General features: G+C 39.2%; 1 protein-coding gene across 2 annotated transcripts in view; it reads left to right on the top strand.

Moving 5' to 3' along the window:
* Positions 1–18,046, top strand: part of ppp3ca (protein phosphatase 3, catalytic subunit, alpha isozyme) — a 30,631-nt gene extending 12,585 nt beyond the window's left edge. The window contains exons 3-14 of one of the 2 annotated variants that reach the window (XM_037118858.1): positions 418–542; positions 677–788; positions 1,516–1,661; positions 1,749–1,888; positions 9,292–9,369; positions 9,481–9,575; positions 10,638–10,763; positions 12,765–12,845; positions 13,229–13,313; positions 13,466–13,563; positions 14,684–14,734; positions 16,107–18,046. In XM_037118858.1, coding sequence (XP_036974753.1) covers positions 418–542; positions 677–788; positions 1,516–1,661; positions 1,749–1,888; positions 9,292–9,369; positions 9,481–9,575; positions 10,638–10,763; positions 12,765–12,845; positions 13,229–13,313; positions 13,466–13,563; positions 14,684–14,734; positions 16,107–16,285 — 1,316 coding nt within the window. In that variant the 3' untranslated portion in view covers positions 16,286–18,046. The remainder of the gene's footprint in view (positions 1–417; positions 543–676; positions 789–1,515; positions 1,662–1,748; positions 1,889–9,291; positions 9,370–9,480; positions 9,576–10,637; positions 10,764–12,764; positions 12,846–13,228; positions 13,314–13,465; positions 13,564–14,683; positions 14,735–16,106) is intronic. The other variant, XM_037118859.1, reaches the window with a different exon arrangement.
* Positions 18,047–18,408: the final 362 nt, after the last annotated feature.

Genomic DNA, 18,408 nt, shown 5'->3' with positions numbered 1-18,408 from the left:
TTTAAGGTGGCGCTTGCGGTTGCATAACATCTATATTTCATTGTGCATTATGTTTCATTATTCTGATATCTTAATAGCAGCAACAGCAGTCGAACACATCGCAAACTTTATTAAATCTAAATTATTTAGACAGTTGAAGTGCAGATACGAACACAAACTGTAGCATCTCCATGCAGGTGAACTGCCCACCTGTCAGTCTATTTATAAAGCTAACCTGTTAGCAGAAAGAAGAGATACACACCTCTGATGCAAACTGTTCTACAGCGCTGCCACAGGATCCTGTTCTCTGCTGTCTCTTTTCCCTTCTGTCGTCAAAAATTGTTCTAAAAAAACAGAACACAAACAACAACGCAGATGAAGATATTGTATTAAATTCTTTGATTCCATAACATTTGCTGTACTTTGGTTGTCTTCCAGTGTGCGGTGACATCCACGGGCAATTCTTTGATCTTATGAAGCTGTTTGAAGTGGGAGGATCACCAGCCACAACACGGTACCTGTTCCTCGGGGACTACGTTGACCGTGGCTACTTCAGTATTGAGGTAAAAGCATCAGAACGTCTTTTAAGTAATTCACAGGGGGGAAACAAACTGCAGATGGCTGATTTATACTGAACTGTAAAGCTTTTTTCCCTCCACTCTGAATAGCACTTTATCTGTGTCTTTGTTCCCCACAGTGTGTTTTATACCTCTGGTCGCTGAAAATCCTCTATCCAAAGACACTATTTTTACTTCGTGGAAACCATGAATGTAGACATTTGACAGAATATTTCACCTTCAAACAAGAATGTGAGTAGCTCTCTTTGTTTATGATTTATGTTTTTTGTCTCACTAATGTTGTGTGTGGCCCTTTATGTAGAGATTACAGTTAAAGCACCGGCCTGTAAAGACTGCTCATTCTGTACGACAGCCCAAACAAAGAGGATGATGGTCTGTGAACAGTTAAATGCATGTAATGTGTCTGTTCACACATAATTATTAAATAGAATTTATTCATATTAATATTTGATTACTTATTAAACATATTTATCCATATATAACCATTTTTATTATGGTGCTACAGATGCTACTGTTGCTTATTCAATGCTACTTACGAAAGTACTACTTTTGTAATTTTGTGTTTTTTCACTCATGGAACAATAATTATCATAAGAACAATAACAATGAAATATGCAATATGCAAGAATTTCCATTTCACACATTACAAAATAAAACTGATCCACAATTTATGGGGAAATTACAGAGTTGACATCATGCCAGAGACATCTAGCAGTGTACAGTGTTGCACAGATGTCTATTGGTGTAAGCAAAAGAACAAAATATTCAAGAAAAGGCAGAGAAGTCAGAGTAGTAATAAAGAGATTAAAACATACTTCATGAACTAAAAGCCTGCCACAATGAAGAGGTTGTTGGTTGTTACAAATCAACGTGTCATATTCATTTTTGTTGTAAACGTACTTGCTCAGTCACACTAACACTTCTTTATTTCAATGATTGCATGTCTGTCTTCTGTCAGGTAAAATCAAGTACTCAGAGCAGGTGTATGACTCGTGTATGGATGCATTTGACTGCCTTCCCTTGGCTGCGCTCATGAACCAACAGTTTCTGTGTGTCCACGGTGGACTCTCACCTGAAATACACACCTTAGACGACATTAAAAAGGTAATAACATGCCGTCTCAGTTATTCCAGGTCTGACAGTGTCTGGGCCCTTCTAGTCTTACATTTCCTTTTTTTTTTTTATGTTAAGTTGGATCGGTTCAAGGAGCCGCCAGCTTTCGGGCCCATGTGCGACCTGCTGTGGGCTGATCCTCTGGAGGATTTTGGCAATGAGAAAACCCAGGAATATTTCAGCCACAACACGGTGCGAGGCTGCTCCTACTTCTACAGGTGAGCTGATTCCTCTTCTCCCCTGCAGCAACGCCAGTCCTTTGGGTTATTACAATATGAACACTGATGTTTTCCATACTGAGAAAATGTAACGGCTTTGAAATCCAGATTTACTTAATGATACAGTGTTGGTTTGCTTACACCAGTAGTATGAAACTTTTTGCCATAGCTTGCACTTGATTTACTTCTTTGAGCCTGACCCATCCCATATGCTAATGTAATATATGTACATATAAAACAATATCCATATACTTTATGAAATATATGTACAAACAATATCTCAGACCTCGTAGAAATTGTGTCCAGCCCATACAAATGCATATGTTCATGTATTTAAATGACATATGTTGACATATATGTCACTGATTTAAGTATTATTACATATGTATACATTTTTAATACCAACCATACATATGTACATAGAATATGATTTACATATATATGAAAAATTCATCTTATGTATGTATTTATACATATTTTACTATGGGTATTTCTTATACTGTATGTTTTGAACTTACATCTTTACATTTATGAATATCATATATATATATATATATATATATATATATATATATATATATATATATATATATATATATAGCTAATATGTATGGCCGCAGCATTTTATACCATAAAAAATCAAGTTATGGACATATACACATTTTACTATGGATATTTCATATATTTTAAACTTACATCTCCATATATCCAAAGATATATGTTTGTACTCATCATATATTGCTTCACTGATAACATATATAACTATATCATTCCTGATATAGGGTCATTTAGAATATATTACATTTCTGTATGGGGTGTGGCTCACTGAAGTTCTGTAATTACATTTAAAGGGGCACTCTGTAGTTCTAGAGAAGCTATTCAAACTCATAATTTTATTAATTACAATATTAATTAGGTAATAATACAAATTCAGTAATATTCATCTTTTCCATAACCGAAAAAACAATCTGTTCTAGGAGGAAAATAAGGTCCCCAGAACACTGTTTGAAGCTAAACAGGTGGCAGGGTCCACCACAGTCAGTTTGTTTTTTTCAGTTTAATCGGTCATTAAAAATGTAGCTTGTTAAGGCAAAAAGAAATCAGTCAATAAAAGCAAAAAAAATAAATAAATTAAACCCACGCTGGTTGATGTTGCATTCGTCACACCTCTTCTCTTCTGGAAGAGGGAAGAAAGGTAATGACATGCATCAGAGGACAACAGCCTGAGTTATCAGTGTTGATGAGATCTAATTTAATCTTTCAAGAGAATTGCAGGAGCACAGGGTGAAATCTGAGTGTTACACCAAAGACTCACACTGAACTGTTTTTAATGTCAAAACTTGATATTGGGATTATTATTATTATTATTTTAATAGATTTCAAACATTTATTGCTACCTGGGAAACACCAAAACGAACAAACCAAAGAGGAGACGCACATTTAACATACCATAACAGGAATAGGCAAACTGAATGATTGAATGAATGAATAGGTTAACATAGGCTTAAAGCCTTTAGAGTGGCTTTAGAGCCACATTGATAAAAAGGTTGTCTTTTTGACTCACAGAACAGATTGTAACAGACTGAGGATTAGCTGGGTGAACCTGGAGTCAAATAGAAATAGAGGCAGACAGAGAGAGAGACAGACAGACAGACAGACAGACAGACAGACAGAGAGAGGAACAACATCTGAAACATAATAGCGAGGGAAATTGGGAATGGGTTTGTTATGCAACTCTTCAACCTCCATGACAGAGCATGTAAAAAGAAGGAGGAGTGAGCGCTGTGAGATGGAAGAGAGCTGTGGAAGTAGGTGGTGTTGGTGGTGGTGACGATGGTGATGGTGGTGAGAAGGAGAGATTAGGTGGCAGTTGTGGTGAGAGTTTTTCTTAATGAGGGTACGGAACGGTACCGAGCGGTACTGCACAGGAGCTGCGGTTCTGCTCAGATCACAAAAAAGAACGCCAGGGAGATTTATTCCTCCGCCCCCAAAAGGAAATGACATCCTGGACAGTGTGTGCAGTATAGCTGCAGTTTAGATTTCACATAATAACCTGACTGTAATTCTCATTTTGATGTAGAAACAGGCACAGAGTACGGTTAAGAGGAGGGGGAATACAGTGCTGTGGGACAGAATGTGTTTTATGACCATTAGAGCAATGTAATTAATATAAACCTATTTTAGTAGTAACCCAAGATAAAATTATGAACCTGAAATCCTTTAATTAAATGCCAACTCAACCAAGGGCGATTCCGAAACAAAAGTCTGAAAGTTGATTTTACTATCACCAAGAGATATACTGACATGACTGATTGCTGAGTTAGAACAAGCAAAACCACACCTTGATGAAGCTGCCATCATGGAGAATATCCTGTAGAGAAAAAAAGGAAGCAGGTGATGGGTCTTAACTTCCCCTCTCGCCGCTAAATGGTCACTGAAGAGAAACCATCTATTCAGAGTGCGAGTGGAGCTTAGCGAGGATTATTCCGTGGATGTGTGGAGGATGCTGCTATAATAGTCATCTATCTCCCCATGGCTTTGTTCTGCCTTCACTCTCAAACTTACCTCTCCATCATTATGACTCTTGCCAACTACACGGTATGTATGCGGCTCAGGGAGCCACATTCTCCTGGGGATTTTTGTGAAATGCAAGAAAAATCTATTTGAAATGGGCGTAGTTATGTGCAGGTTGAAGGAAAAAAAAAGAAGAATGCATTAAAATCAAATGAAATGTATTGCTTTTATTTGACTTAAAGCTGCATTCTGACAATGACTGATTGTTGATAGACTTGAACCATACATGCAAAGCCACACTGATATATTGCAGCCTTATTGAAATCCCTGAATCAATATGTAGCATTTTAGTAGCCACACAATGGAGGAGGAGGATGTTTGAAATGGACTTGTAGTCCAGTTAATGCCAGGCATGTCCTCTGTCGGTTCTCCTGTCACATTAAACCATAGTTTTATGGCCACAACAGCTGATAATATGCACTGGAGAATGTTGATTCCTTTTTGACATATTATGGCATTTCCACTCCTCTTTTAAAGATGTGTGATGAAAAAAACCTTCCCAACAAATCCTTCACTGTTTAAAGAGGCATACACACTGATCAGACACAGCGTTAAAAACCACTGTCAGCGGAGGTGAATTACATAGATCATGTGATGTTGCCATGTGAGAGCGAGAGTAATTGGTCTGTAGTGGTGTTTGGGTGGGTGGTGCGTGTCAATTTGCGCCCATGTGAATGGTAGGACCCGAGGTTTGGACATGAATGTGATGACCACCAGTCTGACAGATGGATTTTTCTTAAGGGAAAGAAAGGAAAGAAAAAAAACCCTCTTAGTTTCACACTCACGACACTGCACTTCCATCCCTCTCTGTCTCCTTCTCTCATACTCACTTGTCAGATCTCTCTCTCTCTCTCTCTCTATCTCTATCTCTATCTCTCTCACTCTCTCTCTCACTCACAGGCTCACCGACACATAATTGTGTGTTTTCACAAAGGGGAGAGAAGGAATGTGAGCCGCGGGCGAGCGATGTGTGTGTGCGTACTGTGCTCCCTCGCACAAATCAATAGATACCGTCGGAGCGGACACAAAATAAATGAGTACATGCTGTACGTTGGGGTCTAATTGTTATTACATGTCATTTATGCCAGTGCTGGGCTTTGCGGATGTGACAGACCTGATCCACAATATGTGTGATGCGAAAAAAATCGCCCTTATTTCAAAGGTAGAAATTCATTGTGTACAACAGTTTTATACCATTTCTGGAGCCCAGCTCTCAGTTAAGGTGCACTGTGAGCCATAGTGGAAGGGGTTTCGGTTAGTGTGTAACGCAGCTCCTCCTGTCATTCATATAGCCGCCACCGAGGGAACGTTAGGCACGTGACCTAGATGAATGAGGATGGCACGGTTTCGCCAGGTGCTTAGGGCACAGCAGTCTCCTTGTTTTTCTTCCGGCACAAACCTTTGAGCTCTTTAATATTTTAAACTACTTGTGAAAGTTTGATGGGACCGTGGATGGCGGCGAATGTAGGAAAGAGCGCGGAAGAGAGTACTGCTGCTGGGGAAGATGTACTGAATGTTTTCTGTGAGTTAAAAGTGACCGAAAGCATTTAGTTGATCATCAGTTGATGGTCAGAGAGGTAATTAATCAATTTTGACAAGTTCACAGAGTTCAAGATCATATATAAAGTGATAATGCCTTCGATTTGATACTTTTCTCCAGTTTATAACTGATCAGACAAATTGAGCATGAGTGGACCGTCAGAGGATGGAAACCTGGCTGATGTGTGTGGCCCCGAAAACATTCGGGGGGCAAGGGGCCCCTGATGGCCACTCATCATATGGACACATTCTACAGTGACCAATAAACCACTCATAAAGGCACTATACTGTACATCAGTGCTACTTTAAAGTGCCCCCCCAGGAGCAAGGGAAATGCAATGACATCTCAGGAAACCTCCCTAAGGCAGCCCACCATGTCATTCCCACTGAACTACCATTGCATCACTGAAGTTATTTATTTATTGACCTTGGTTTTTATTGTTATTATTTTAGTTGGTGTCAGTGATGAAAGCTGGTTAGGGGGCTCCTGGGAACGACTGCCTCGGGCCCCGACATATAGCCACTTGGAAACATGCAGTTTGAGGACGTCACCTTGAGCTCTTGGAAATAGTAATGGACATTTTCATCACTGTCTGTCTTTTAATCAGCTGAAAGCATTGTGAATGAGTCGGAAATGTAATTGGCAAATGTACTGATAACACAAAATAAGCATTAGTTGCAGCCCAAGAAGTGACTGATTATATCAAAGACAGTCGACAGTGGTAATAATCAGTTATCTGTGTTTACATTGTCTGCTGGGCTTCGCGCAGTGCACAGATAGGTTAAGCAGGGTATCTCTGTTGGTATATCTGTTTTTCACCGTGTTGGTCTACGAAAGTGGATTACACAACGTGCATGCAGTTAATATGGATCGTTGCAAACAGTAATTAGCAGACTGAGACTATGAGAAAGGTTTTCCATCTCTAAATGACGGCACAGAAACTTCCCAAAGAGCAAACTTTCGCTGTGATAAATTGCACCAAACAGTTGATGCGTGCAGTGAACTCACAGACATGTCAGATTTACATTTGACATATTTGGGCAGTTTCTTTCAACCAGCGCCTCTTATGGGTGTTGTTTTCATGAGTGCTTGATTCACAAGCTATTCTTAAAGGTAACACATTCTTTGGCGGACAACTATCAAAGTATTTACAAATGAAATAACACAGAAAGATATTTAAGATACTGTAGATTAAATACCAATGAAGCAAACCTTTGATAACACTGTCAACATTGTTAATGCACAAACAAATGTCAGGCACATGTCGGGAGCACAGCACTAGGATGAAGAAAAGAGGAACCACAAAGGACTTTTCCAAACTCAAGACTGGTAAGGCAGGAGACAGACTGAGCTGCTGCTGAATTCAGGGCATTAATAATTGCAATTTGAAAGAGCTAATTCAACTATAATGGCTTTCTTTTTTTTTAAACCCAGGAGACACAATTTAAAGGCATGATACAGCTTCTGAATGACATAACACAACCTTCTAGGTATTACATAACAACTGTGGTGAGAGCTGTTAAATGGTAGGCTGCCTTCTTCCCACAGCAGCTGGAGGTGTCCCATTTCTGATTTTTTTTTTTTTTTTTTTTGGCCTTCATGTGTGACACAGGTCCAATGTTTCCATTGTTTCTTTGGAAACAGATTCTGGCAATAAATCTACTCCATATGTGATCTATAGCCATGCTGAACAAAGGATGGTTTTAACATCTGTCCCCATGCGACAGTTCATTGTCCACCTGGTCTGTAAAATAATGGAGGATGACTTCAGCATTGCAGACAGTGGAGAGATAACAATATCACAAGCTTAATTAGTTTTTGGGAAATGGTTTAGTTACAAGTAGCACTAGAGAGGAAGTGCTGCAATTAAATAATCCGTATTTGATACAGGTAGGTAATATTGGTGGGTTTCATAACAGACTGTGATGATGCAATCATTTTTTAGAGTGAGGCTCATTTAAATTGATATTGTTATTGGCCCTCTGGAAATATGCCTCAAAGTGTAGTACATAGGTGCACAGTGTAAAGTTTGTGTTTAGTGATTCTTGACCAAAGAAAAAAAAAAAAACAATGGTAACACAAGAATTCATCTTGTATGCTGAAGAATTCATTCAACAACATACACGAATGGATGAGTGAATCTGTTGCCCTATATGAATAACGCTCAAAATTCTAAATTATAAATGTGATGATAAAAGCCTTGAAAAGGAGAACATTATTAAGATCAAAATCAAAAAGAGACAGGGGCGCCATTAACTCAGTTGGTATCCCATGTACAGAGGTTTTGTCCTCGCTGCAGCAAAACTTATTATAGCAAATATTTACATGCTCTAATGTTCAAAAAACATCGGTTTCCTCATGTAACACCTGTATATGTGGAAATGCTCTATTCAAAAAGGACGTGGAAATCCCACTTTCTACAAAAGGGGTCCTTTAAATGGCCAGCGCATAACTTAGCAGCCAACAGACATCAAGACACTGTCCAGCAGCAGTAAATACTTAGCCGGTAAAGTTAATTTGTGATCGCCAGCATTGTAGAGCGCAGTAAACTCTGAACGGCACAGACAAATATCTCCACTTCTGGCTCCGAGTACATCTTAGCGTGGCTGACAGAATGACCGATGAACGGAGCTGTGAAATTTCGAGGGCGGGGGGGCAGCAGCGGGAGAGGCAAGCTAAACAAATCATTTGTTCACAAGGTTGTCCCGAGGCAATATAATCAGATGGGTTAGGAAAGTTTGCAGCAAATGATTCTCAGCAATAACAGAGCAAAAGAACGGGAGGCGCACTAACAGCTTAAACAGACCGTCTTAATGCGAAGGGTGCATCACATATATATAGTGTAGGAAGCAGCTACTACAGGGTCCTCAGTTGCCTCCCTGAACCAGCTCACAGGATTTCACTCCCTTTCAGGCATTTTCCTGTCAGGTTAGAGCTCGGGGGCAGGAAGCTCAACTGCCAATGACGCCGTTAGTTTGTTTTTTTAGAGCAGCAGGTAGCTGTTGGATTGGTTTTTCACACCCTTGCGTCATCCTCAGCAAGGCTTCCATAAATGCATTCAATTCTTTGTTCAGTCTCTGGTTTAGTGACAATGTATGTGAAATAAGTAGCCTGCAACTTAAATACAGCTTATAAAACTTTTTTTTTTTTTAATTCTGTTGATTTCTATTGCTCAGTTGAATTGATTTGTACTCTGTCATACTCTGCCGCTGCTCTTTTAATGTATAGAACGTGAAAAAGAATTTTTCCGTGATTTCTCTGAACCCAGTTTGTATTCACTCTTCTCTAGTTACCCAGCTGTGTGTGAGTTCCTACAGAGCAATAACCTATTATCAATCATCCGGGCGCATGAAGCACAAGATGCAGGGTATGTACACACACACGCACATATACACAAACAATAATGGATTCATTTACATATAATAACAACAAGCTTTGCCCTTTTTTCTGTTTTGGCTGCCACCTGACTGCCATGAAGCTACCGGATGTACCGTAAAAGTCAGACCACTGGATTCCCATCCCTCATAACCATCTTCTCAGCACCAAATTACCTGGACGTTTACAACAACAAAGGTCTGAAAATCTCCTTGTTCATTTTAAACTTGTCTATGTTTTTAGTTTGCTTATCCTGCTTACATCTGTCTATCACAGAAATTCATGTTGAAAAAATGCAATATAAAATATAATTTCTATGCCGATGTAAAGTGGCCTTCCCCAACTCATCTATTAAAATGGTTTCAGCAGCGAAAGACTGGAGTGTATGAGTTAATCTAACTGCATTTAGCTTGTGAGCAGGCATAAGAATGCATCAGGGAGCCCCCGTTTGTTTGTGTTCTCAGATCTGTGTCTTGGTTGCTATGGGCTATGGGAGATGGGGGAGCGTGGGAGGGACTGTCGGCATTGCTGACTATCTCCATGTGGCTTTATCCCTCTTGATGTAACAGTGTCAGCACTCCTTGGCCTCAGCTAGGCCATCTAGTGGTTGAATGTCTCATTTTCTGCTTGTGTACAGAGGGGGCTGTTAGGGAAAAGAAATGTGGGTAACATCACAGAAGAGGAATACATTTGAGGAGAGCCTTTAGGAAACATTGTTGTGCTTAAGGCTATGACAGTGTGCAATGAAAAGATGCTGCACAGTGCACACGATAAGGCAAAATGTTATGTAAGTGTATTTTTTCCTTTGAGTAAATGTCTTCAAAACACATCAGATTCTATTAAACATTTCCAACAGAGGCCTGAAAATAAATGGCGCTAAGTACTAAAAATGTGATTGATAAGAGACATGCTCCAAATCAAATAAGCATCACTCCTAAATTTGAGTTGTGGTTGAGGTTTGTTAAGTTTGTTGTCATTTAATCATTCTCAACACAACTGTCAGTTATCGTCATTTGGAAAAAGTTGGGCGTGTGCAAGTGTTTGCAAGAATCTCCACATGCCATGAAAGGACTGAAGCTTTGCAACCCTGTCTCTGCATAGTGTGCATAACACAATATGATCCTACTTAATAGCATTTTTTTCTTTGTATGTAAACAAAAAAAAATTTCATATAATCTAAATGTAAAGTGTCACCAGGCAATTCGATTCTGCAAGATTTAAAATGATATATTCCTCTGTATATCTTGTACTTTCCAACAGCTGCTGTACTCAAATATGAAAACAATGTCATGAACATCCGACAGTTCAACTGCTCACCGCATCCCTACTGGCTGCCCAACTTCATGGACGTCTTCACCTGGTCTCTGCCATTTGTCGGAGAGAAAGGTATTAAGTCCTCTGATATCCGTCAGGTGTTTTTAATTGAACTTAACATGATGGACCGTGGCAGAAACAGTATTATCTACAATATTTCCATCTACAGTAACACATACCAGCATTGCATCATTTAGTGTAAAGCCTGTGTCACAGTGTTGCCTTGCCTTACCTCACCTTATAGTAGCAGACAAAAGCCTTAACTAGTTCTATAAATTAACACATAGGCTTCAACTATAGGTGGCAGGAAAACATCTTAAATGAGCATAGCATTATCTGCTTGTCTCACGTTCTATGTGTCTACACTGTAAAAATTGTTAGGCTGGTTAAACTTAAAATATTAAGTTCAATTGCTGCCTTAAAAACTCAACTTTGAGAACAGCTTTATTTCAACTCGGGACGGGAAGTTACATAAGTTGCTTAATCAATGATCATTTGTTGTTTGAACTTGATACTCTGAGTTGAAAAAACTTACTACATTACATAATGCATTGAGAAAACTTACTTTTTCTTGTCAAAGAAACCTACAATTATATGTTATTTCAACTCACACAATTCATTTATACTAGTTGTTAACTCATACATTTTTATTGTTTGAACTTGATATTCTGAGTTGAAATAACTTACTACCTTACATAATGCATTGAGAAAACTTGCTTTTTCTTGTCAAAGAAACCAACAATTATATGTTATTTCAACTCACACAATTAATTTATACTAGTTGTTAACTCATACATTTTTATTGTTTGAACTTGATATTCCGAGTTGAAATAACTTACTACCTTACATAATGCATTGAGAAAACTTGCTTTTTCTTGTCAAATAAACCTACAATTATATGTTATTTCAACTCACACAATTCAATGATCATTTGTTGTTTGAACTTGATACACCAAGTTGAAATAACTTACTATGTTACATAATGCATTGAGAAAACTTACTTTTTCTTGTCAGAGAAACCTACAATTATATGTTATTTCAACTCACACAATTCATTTATACTAGTTGTTAACTCATACATTTTTATTGTTTGAACTTGATATTCCGAGTTGAAATAACTTACTACCTTACATAATGCATTGAGAAAACTTACTTTTTCTTGTCAAAGAAACCTACAATTATATGTTATTTCAACTCACACAATTCATTTATACTAGTTGTTAACTGAACTTGATACTCTGAGTTGTGACTACTAACTATATTACATTATACATTTGAAAAAATTTGCTTTGGCTTGTCAAACCAACATACAATTACACGTCTTTCACAATTGAAATTTCATCAAAATTGGCTTTGGCTGCCCTTCATCCAAATGATGCACCGTACTGCCGCCAGTCCTGATCCTGACCTTGCAAACAAACCGTAGTCATCCGCCGTTCCTCTTTTCACCGTTCTCAATCTGCTCAGCTAGTGTACCTCTTCTTCTGTTAATAGGCAGCCGGAACGGGGTGGGGCACCTGCTCAAATTTTAAAATCATTACATCAAAATTATTAGTCCCTTATCAGATCAAGATGAAATTTTAACAAGCACTATTTTTATGGCGCATTAATATTGCTGTCACACCACGGTCATGATCAGTTTCTAAGAGATCCAGTTAACACCGAAAACTCATGCTGTTAAATTATGTTGACACATTGAAACTTCCATTTCACTTAACTGACTTAAAACCTTGAGTTGGAATACCAATAACTCATCAAATTAAGTTGAAATTTCACAACTCATTATATTAATTACAAGTAAATTAAACAAGTTATGATAACTTATTGAGCTTAACATTTTTTACAGTGCATTATTCGCTCACATTTTTAGTTTTTGTTTGATTTACCAACTCTGAGAACATTTTCTTCTTATACCAACCCCAGGCATGAACTGAATTAGACTGAACACTGCAACAAACGATATAGTTAAGTGTTGATTTGCAGTGGGATCGGCAGCACAGTACCACATCCACAAATGTTACCTCCTGTTACCAGTGACTTTACATCTTTTCCCACAATCTATTTCTTCCCCAGTCACAGAAATGCTGGTGAATGTGCTGAGCATCTGCTCTGATGATGAACTTATGATGAATGATGAAGAAGAGATCTTTGATGGTAAGAAGTTTTGTGAATAATGATTAAATAATTCATTATTTGTATCTTGAGTGCATTTTTGGTTCAATTCAGAGTCCATACTCTAAACTAGGTCCTTGATGGAATGAGATCTGCATATGTTGACTGTTTACATCCGAGTGACTCACACTGAGGATTTTAGGATTCTTTTGCTTGTGGCAAATTTGTTTGAAGTTTGGCTTCTTTCTCAGCAAAAATCTAAACAAAATATGAATTAAATTGTCACTTGATATTTCTATGTTAACCAGATAAAGCATCCAAATACCCCAATCAAGAGTATCATATAATCTGATAATGCATCCATATAATCAGATAATTCATCAAAGATGCCTATAATGGTATTATGTATATTTATTTCTTTTCAGCCAATGCAGCTGCAGCACGCAAGGAGGTGATCAAAAACAAGATTCGTGCTATTGGGAAAATGGCCAAAATGTTCTCAGTTCTCAGGTACACTTCAAGCAGTGTTTCTGTGTGTACATGTGTGCAAAGTGAGTCCGTGTCAGTGTACACACTCTCGTCAAACTGGGAGCATGAGGTTTGATCGGGGTTCAGTGAAGTTTCCTGACCTGTTTGCCTGTGTGTGTCTGTGTTCTCTGCAGAGAGGAGAGTGAAAATGTGTTGACGCTTAAGGGCCTGACGCCCACTGGCATGCTGCCGAGCGGGGTTCTCTCTGGAGGCAGACAGACACTGCAGAGTGGTGAGTACAAGGCGCAGCACACGCCTTTTCTCTACCCTCTACTCCATCTTGTTTGTTTCATTTCTTCATCACCATCTCAGTCCCACCATCGGTCTAACCCCTCTCTCTCTCTCTCTCTCTCTCTCTCTCTCTCTCTCTCTCTCTCTCTCGCTCATAATAAAGTGTAACACCTGCATCAAAAGAACTTGTTGCTACTGCCTTGTCAAAGATCCCATCATAGCATCAGACAATGCCCTAACCCTTTCAATAAATTAGAGTTATCACAATACTGGAATATCTAACTTTGATACAATACCTTGAAAAACATCAATATTTGATACACTACAATAAACTATATACACTACTATAAATTCACACATAAACTTGAATTAAGCACCTATAGGCACCAGGAAAAGAGACTCAAACCAACATAACTTAACGTGCTAGCCTACAATTGCCTTTGTCCAAATCCAGGGAACAACATGGGACTTTCTTTTGGAGTCCTCAGCCTCACTTACCAATCCATTATTCACTTGTACTTAAGTTGTGTTTTGGATTACCAACCCTGAGGAAAATGTGTTTCTCTTCAGCACACTAGATGTTTTATTTTCTTCATGAGACCCCCCCTTTGCTTCAGTACTGTAACCCTTGGCATCAACTGAAATTCAACAAAAGCTGCAAGGAATTGTACAGTTCAGTGTTGATTCACATCGGCAGTACAAGAAACCACAAAAAGCAGTCTGATTTGATGTCAAGTACTTTCAAATCTAATATGCTGACAACAGATCAGCCTTAAACTAACAGAAAACTGCAAAAAATCACACTGATGGTTCATCTAGTCCAAGGTCAGTACGCATAATCTCTGTTTTTCTGTCTCAATTCAATCTACCTATCACTCTGCCTGTCTCAATATCTCTGTCACAGTCTCTCTCTGTCTCTATGGATCTATCCTGAAACTAGTCTTTATTGACACTAATTTCTCTCAGTATTAATGCATGGCACTCCTCTGACTTTGGCTGCATTGCCAGTGTACATGTATATCTCATCTGGCCTAACGTGAGCCGCTCGTTTCGCTGGAGGGCTGCATTTAACATTTGCATGGCTTGATCAGGAGTAACCTGCTCCCCTCCTCCCCCTTCAGCCACCATTGAAGCCATTGAAGCCATCGAGCCGAGTGATGAGGACGGAGAAGGTAAACCTGTGCCCCAACTCCCACCCCTCTCCACATATTGTTAAGGTTTCCTGCTACAGAGGCCAGCTCATGCACACAACAGCTCAAAAGAGAAATAACCATCAAGCAACATTTCATAGGACCGTTTGATACGGCTGGCACTTTACTTTGCAGTACCATTGATTCAAATCCAACAAGATGATTGGATTTTTTACTATTTAGAGAAAGGGGATCCATTTAGAACTGATAATGATGTTTTACACAAGAAGATAAATGGTTATTTGTAATATGGTCCGCCCTATGCGCAGCAATTATTTTGAAAGAAACTGTTTCCTAGTGTGTGCCTGAGTGTTGGAGTGGATAAACATCTCACAACTGGCAGCATTTACAGGGTGGAAATCCAGTAAAGGATCATGTTCTTGTCACTGTTTGGTCGAGGGGGGAGGGAACTGAGGAGAGAACATGAGTTGTAACACACTTAACGCACTACTGTGCATTTCATTGTTCCTCCATGTGTGTCAATCGACCACCAGCTTTCACCCCCAACCACTGCCGACAACACACTAAGAGAGGCTTCATATATAGGAAATCTTTATAGTACATCAAGATATGTTCGTTACCAATTCAAACACTGCAAAGTCAAGTGCTGCTAAGAGATGCATGTATAAAAACACTTCATTGTTTTTTGGGTTTAGCTTGTAAATGGCCTACATCCATTTCTTAAAAGTCTTGCATGCACGAGATCAAGAAACGAGCAGAGCATCAACATGAAATATGCATCTTGGATCCTCAGGATCCTCATGTATTGTATATCTTACCGGACATATCTAGCAGAGGTGAGACGTCTTGAAGAAACTGAAACAAGTCCAGTTGCCTACGATACAGCACTTAGAATTACCATGAACTGGACAACTGAGAACCTTCATCAACATTTACTTAGGTGTATTTTTTTTTTGGTGGTAATACCTGAGAAATAGCAATACGATTTGATATTTTGGGGGGTTAGACATAATATGGGATGAAATCAGAAACATCATAGGTAGTGCTGCCAGAGCGTCTGACAACGGAATGGTCGAAGGTGTCATATTGACATTTAAGGTGTGCTGATTGATTCCTAATGTCAGCTCATGCTTTGAGTAACATGCAAGAAAATGTGCTACCTTAAAAAATGCCAGTAGTTTTTCTTAAATCATTTTCTAGCTTAAACTAGTAACAATGAAAAGGCAGCAGAACATCCTCTTATTTTTGGAACAGCTTAAACGTTATTACTTAACAAGTATGAATGTAATCATCTGGGCGGATGTTTTAGTCTGGTTGGTATCACTACATCACTGGAAATTATTAGATTGTGCTACTACAATGTGAGCCTGATCCCTGTGTTTCTTCTTTGCAGCCATCCGTGGATTCTCCCCCCAGCACAAGATCACCAGCTTTGAGGAGGCTAAGGGCTTGGATCGCATCAACGAGCGCATGCCACCCCGCAGGGACGGGGTGAACCACGTGGGTCAATCCATGGGAAAAATGAATATGTCGGAGGCGAACGGCACGGATGACAACAGCAACATCCAGTGATGTGCCGTCTGTGCCTCGGAACCGTGCTGCTGTTGCGCTGTGCAGCAAGACATTGCCAATCGGGAATTCAGGCCTCAGAACAGAGATATAAACCAGGCCCACAGACAGAACATGAAATCTGCAGCAAATCTAAAAACGGGCAAAAAAGGTCATTTTTTCATGACAGTTTGTCATCACACAGTCGTGGGGAGGGGGTAGCTGGGGTTTACAGCTGAGGGAGGGGATAAGGAAAGGCCAGCGGGCTGCAGTTGACTGGCTGAGAGTTGTTTCTGCCCGTTGTTCCCCTTCCCCAATTACAGACTGAATTGTTGGCGGTTGTGTTGTTCTGAGTGCCGACAAACGTCTGCTCCTTCATCACAGGGCCTGACAGAAAGCATAATTGCAGTATCCACGCCACACAAATCATTTTACTGTTTCATCAAGTGTTTATTATGAATCATTCACAAATTCACTTCATGAGGAAACTAATCTTACATGTTTACCTACATGTGTTGCTAGTATTAACGAGTCACACCACTTTTGTGAGAGATGAAGCGAAAAAGGAAGGAAGCAAAATGCGTACCTCTTAAAACTTGCAGTGCAATCTTACCAATGGACTTAAATTTATTGATTTACCTTGCAGTAAGATGCCATCATGCTACGAGGGAAAGAGGGCAGGGTGTTCACGTGCGCTCACGCCTCTTAGCGCCACCACCGAAGCCACTGCAGATCAGATTCCGCCTTGGGTACGTCTCACAACTCTCCAGGACTGCTCCTTTCCTCGCCTCCCTCATTATCAGTCATCTCCTAGCAAGACGTAACTTGGAGCGAATGAGGAAAAGAAAAGGGAAGGGATGAAAGGAGCATTTGGAAAATTTGGTACAACTTCTTACTGCATCACAGGTTAAATGCCAAGATTTCATGTCTGAAAATGTCCCCCACAAGGAAAACACTATCCCAACATGAAGATGCAACTTCACCAACGTCCAAAAGTAAATTTCAAAGGAAAACATGTCCAACCAGACCATCCTTGCAGTTATTTCCCCCCCTTCATTAAATAATTAAATAATTCACGTTAGAGAAGCACTGCATTTGATCAAGCTATACCTCACACATGTTGTGCAGTTCACTCTGGAAAGAATACACTTGACCGTCCTCGACTGAAGGAGGCTTTTGGATCGTGTCTTTATGTTCTGCATTGCTAAGACTGTCAACAAAGCGGCTTTAACACCAGTGTCTGGACCACAAAGGAGAAGACAGAACATTGGGGACAAACCCGCCTGTCACACACTACCTGATTATTTCTCACCTGCTTGTTGCGTAAGAGAAAGCAAAAGCATATGTGCGGTCACTCAAGTATACATTTGAGCCCTTTTAGTTTTTTGCACTTTTTGCTGCGCTGCAAATTAAATGAGATTTTTCGTGACTAAGAGCTACACAAGTACTATATCAGAGTGAGAAGGAAATTCTAAAAATATGTGAATGCATACAAGTATTTAACAGCCAAAGTCAACAGCCACCGTGTCATTTCCAATGAACAGGATTAAATCCATCCTCAAATTCATTTAAGGGTTTCCAAGAATGTATCCTGACCAGAATTGAGTTAATTGATGCTACTTTTGGGAGAAAATGTGATTTATTTTTCACTTGAATTGATCTGGGATGAAATTAAAGTTGTCAAACCGTACTTTCCTTATTAAAAGTGAGCACATAGAAATTTGGATTATAAATTCATCCATATGGCATTTGAGTGTGATAATCATATAACATTTCTTGCTTTACTATCACATTTTTTAACCTAATCTAATTCTAAAAAGCACCCACACTGTGATTATAATTAAACATCAATCCCCATGTCCAAATATTGTGTCAGAATAACAACGGCATGTTGCACTGAAGGGGTTATTTGGACTGATAGAGGAAGAAAAGAAACTAAATTAAAACAGGAAACACTCCGGTTCTTTCAAAATAAATAATATGGCAATGTCACTACAAGGGAAGCACCAACCTCAAGCGACACACGCTATCACATAAATTTCTAGAATTTCCTTTCATACATTAATATTTTTTCTACTTGATATTTCATCTTTCTATTATATGATAAAGGTACGTGAAATAAGGATGGGCAAAAAGTGATTTCTAAC

This window comes from Acanthopagrus latus, chromosome 13 (genome assembly GCF_904848185.1).
Source record: "Acanthopagrus latus isolate v.2019 chromosome 13, fAcaLat1.1, whole genome shotgun sequence".
Taxonomy (NCBI): domain Eukaryota; kingdom Metazoa; phylum Chordata; class Actinopteri; order Spariformes; family Sparidae; genus Acanthopagrus; species Acanthopagrus latus.
The sequence above is the reverse complement of the archived record's forward strand: the minus strand, read 5'-3'. Positions and strand labels throughout refer to the sequence as shown.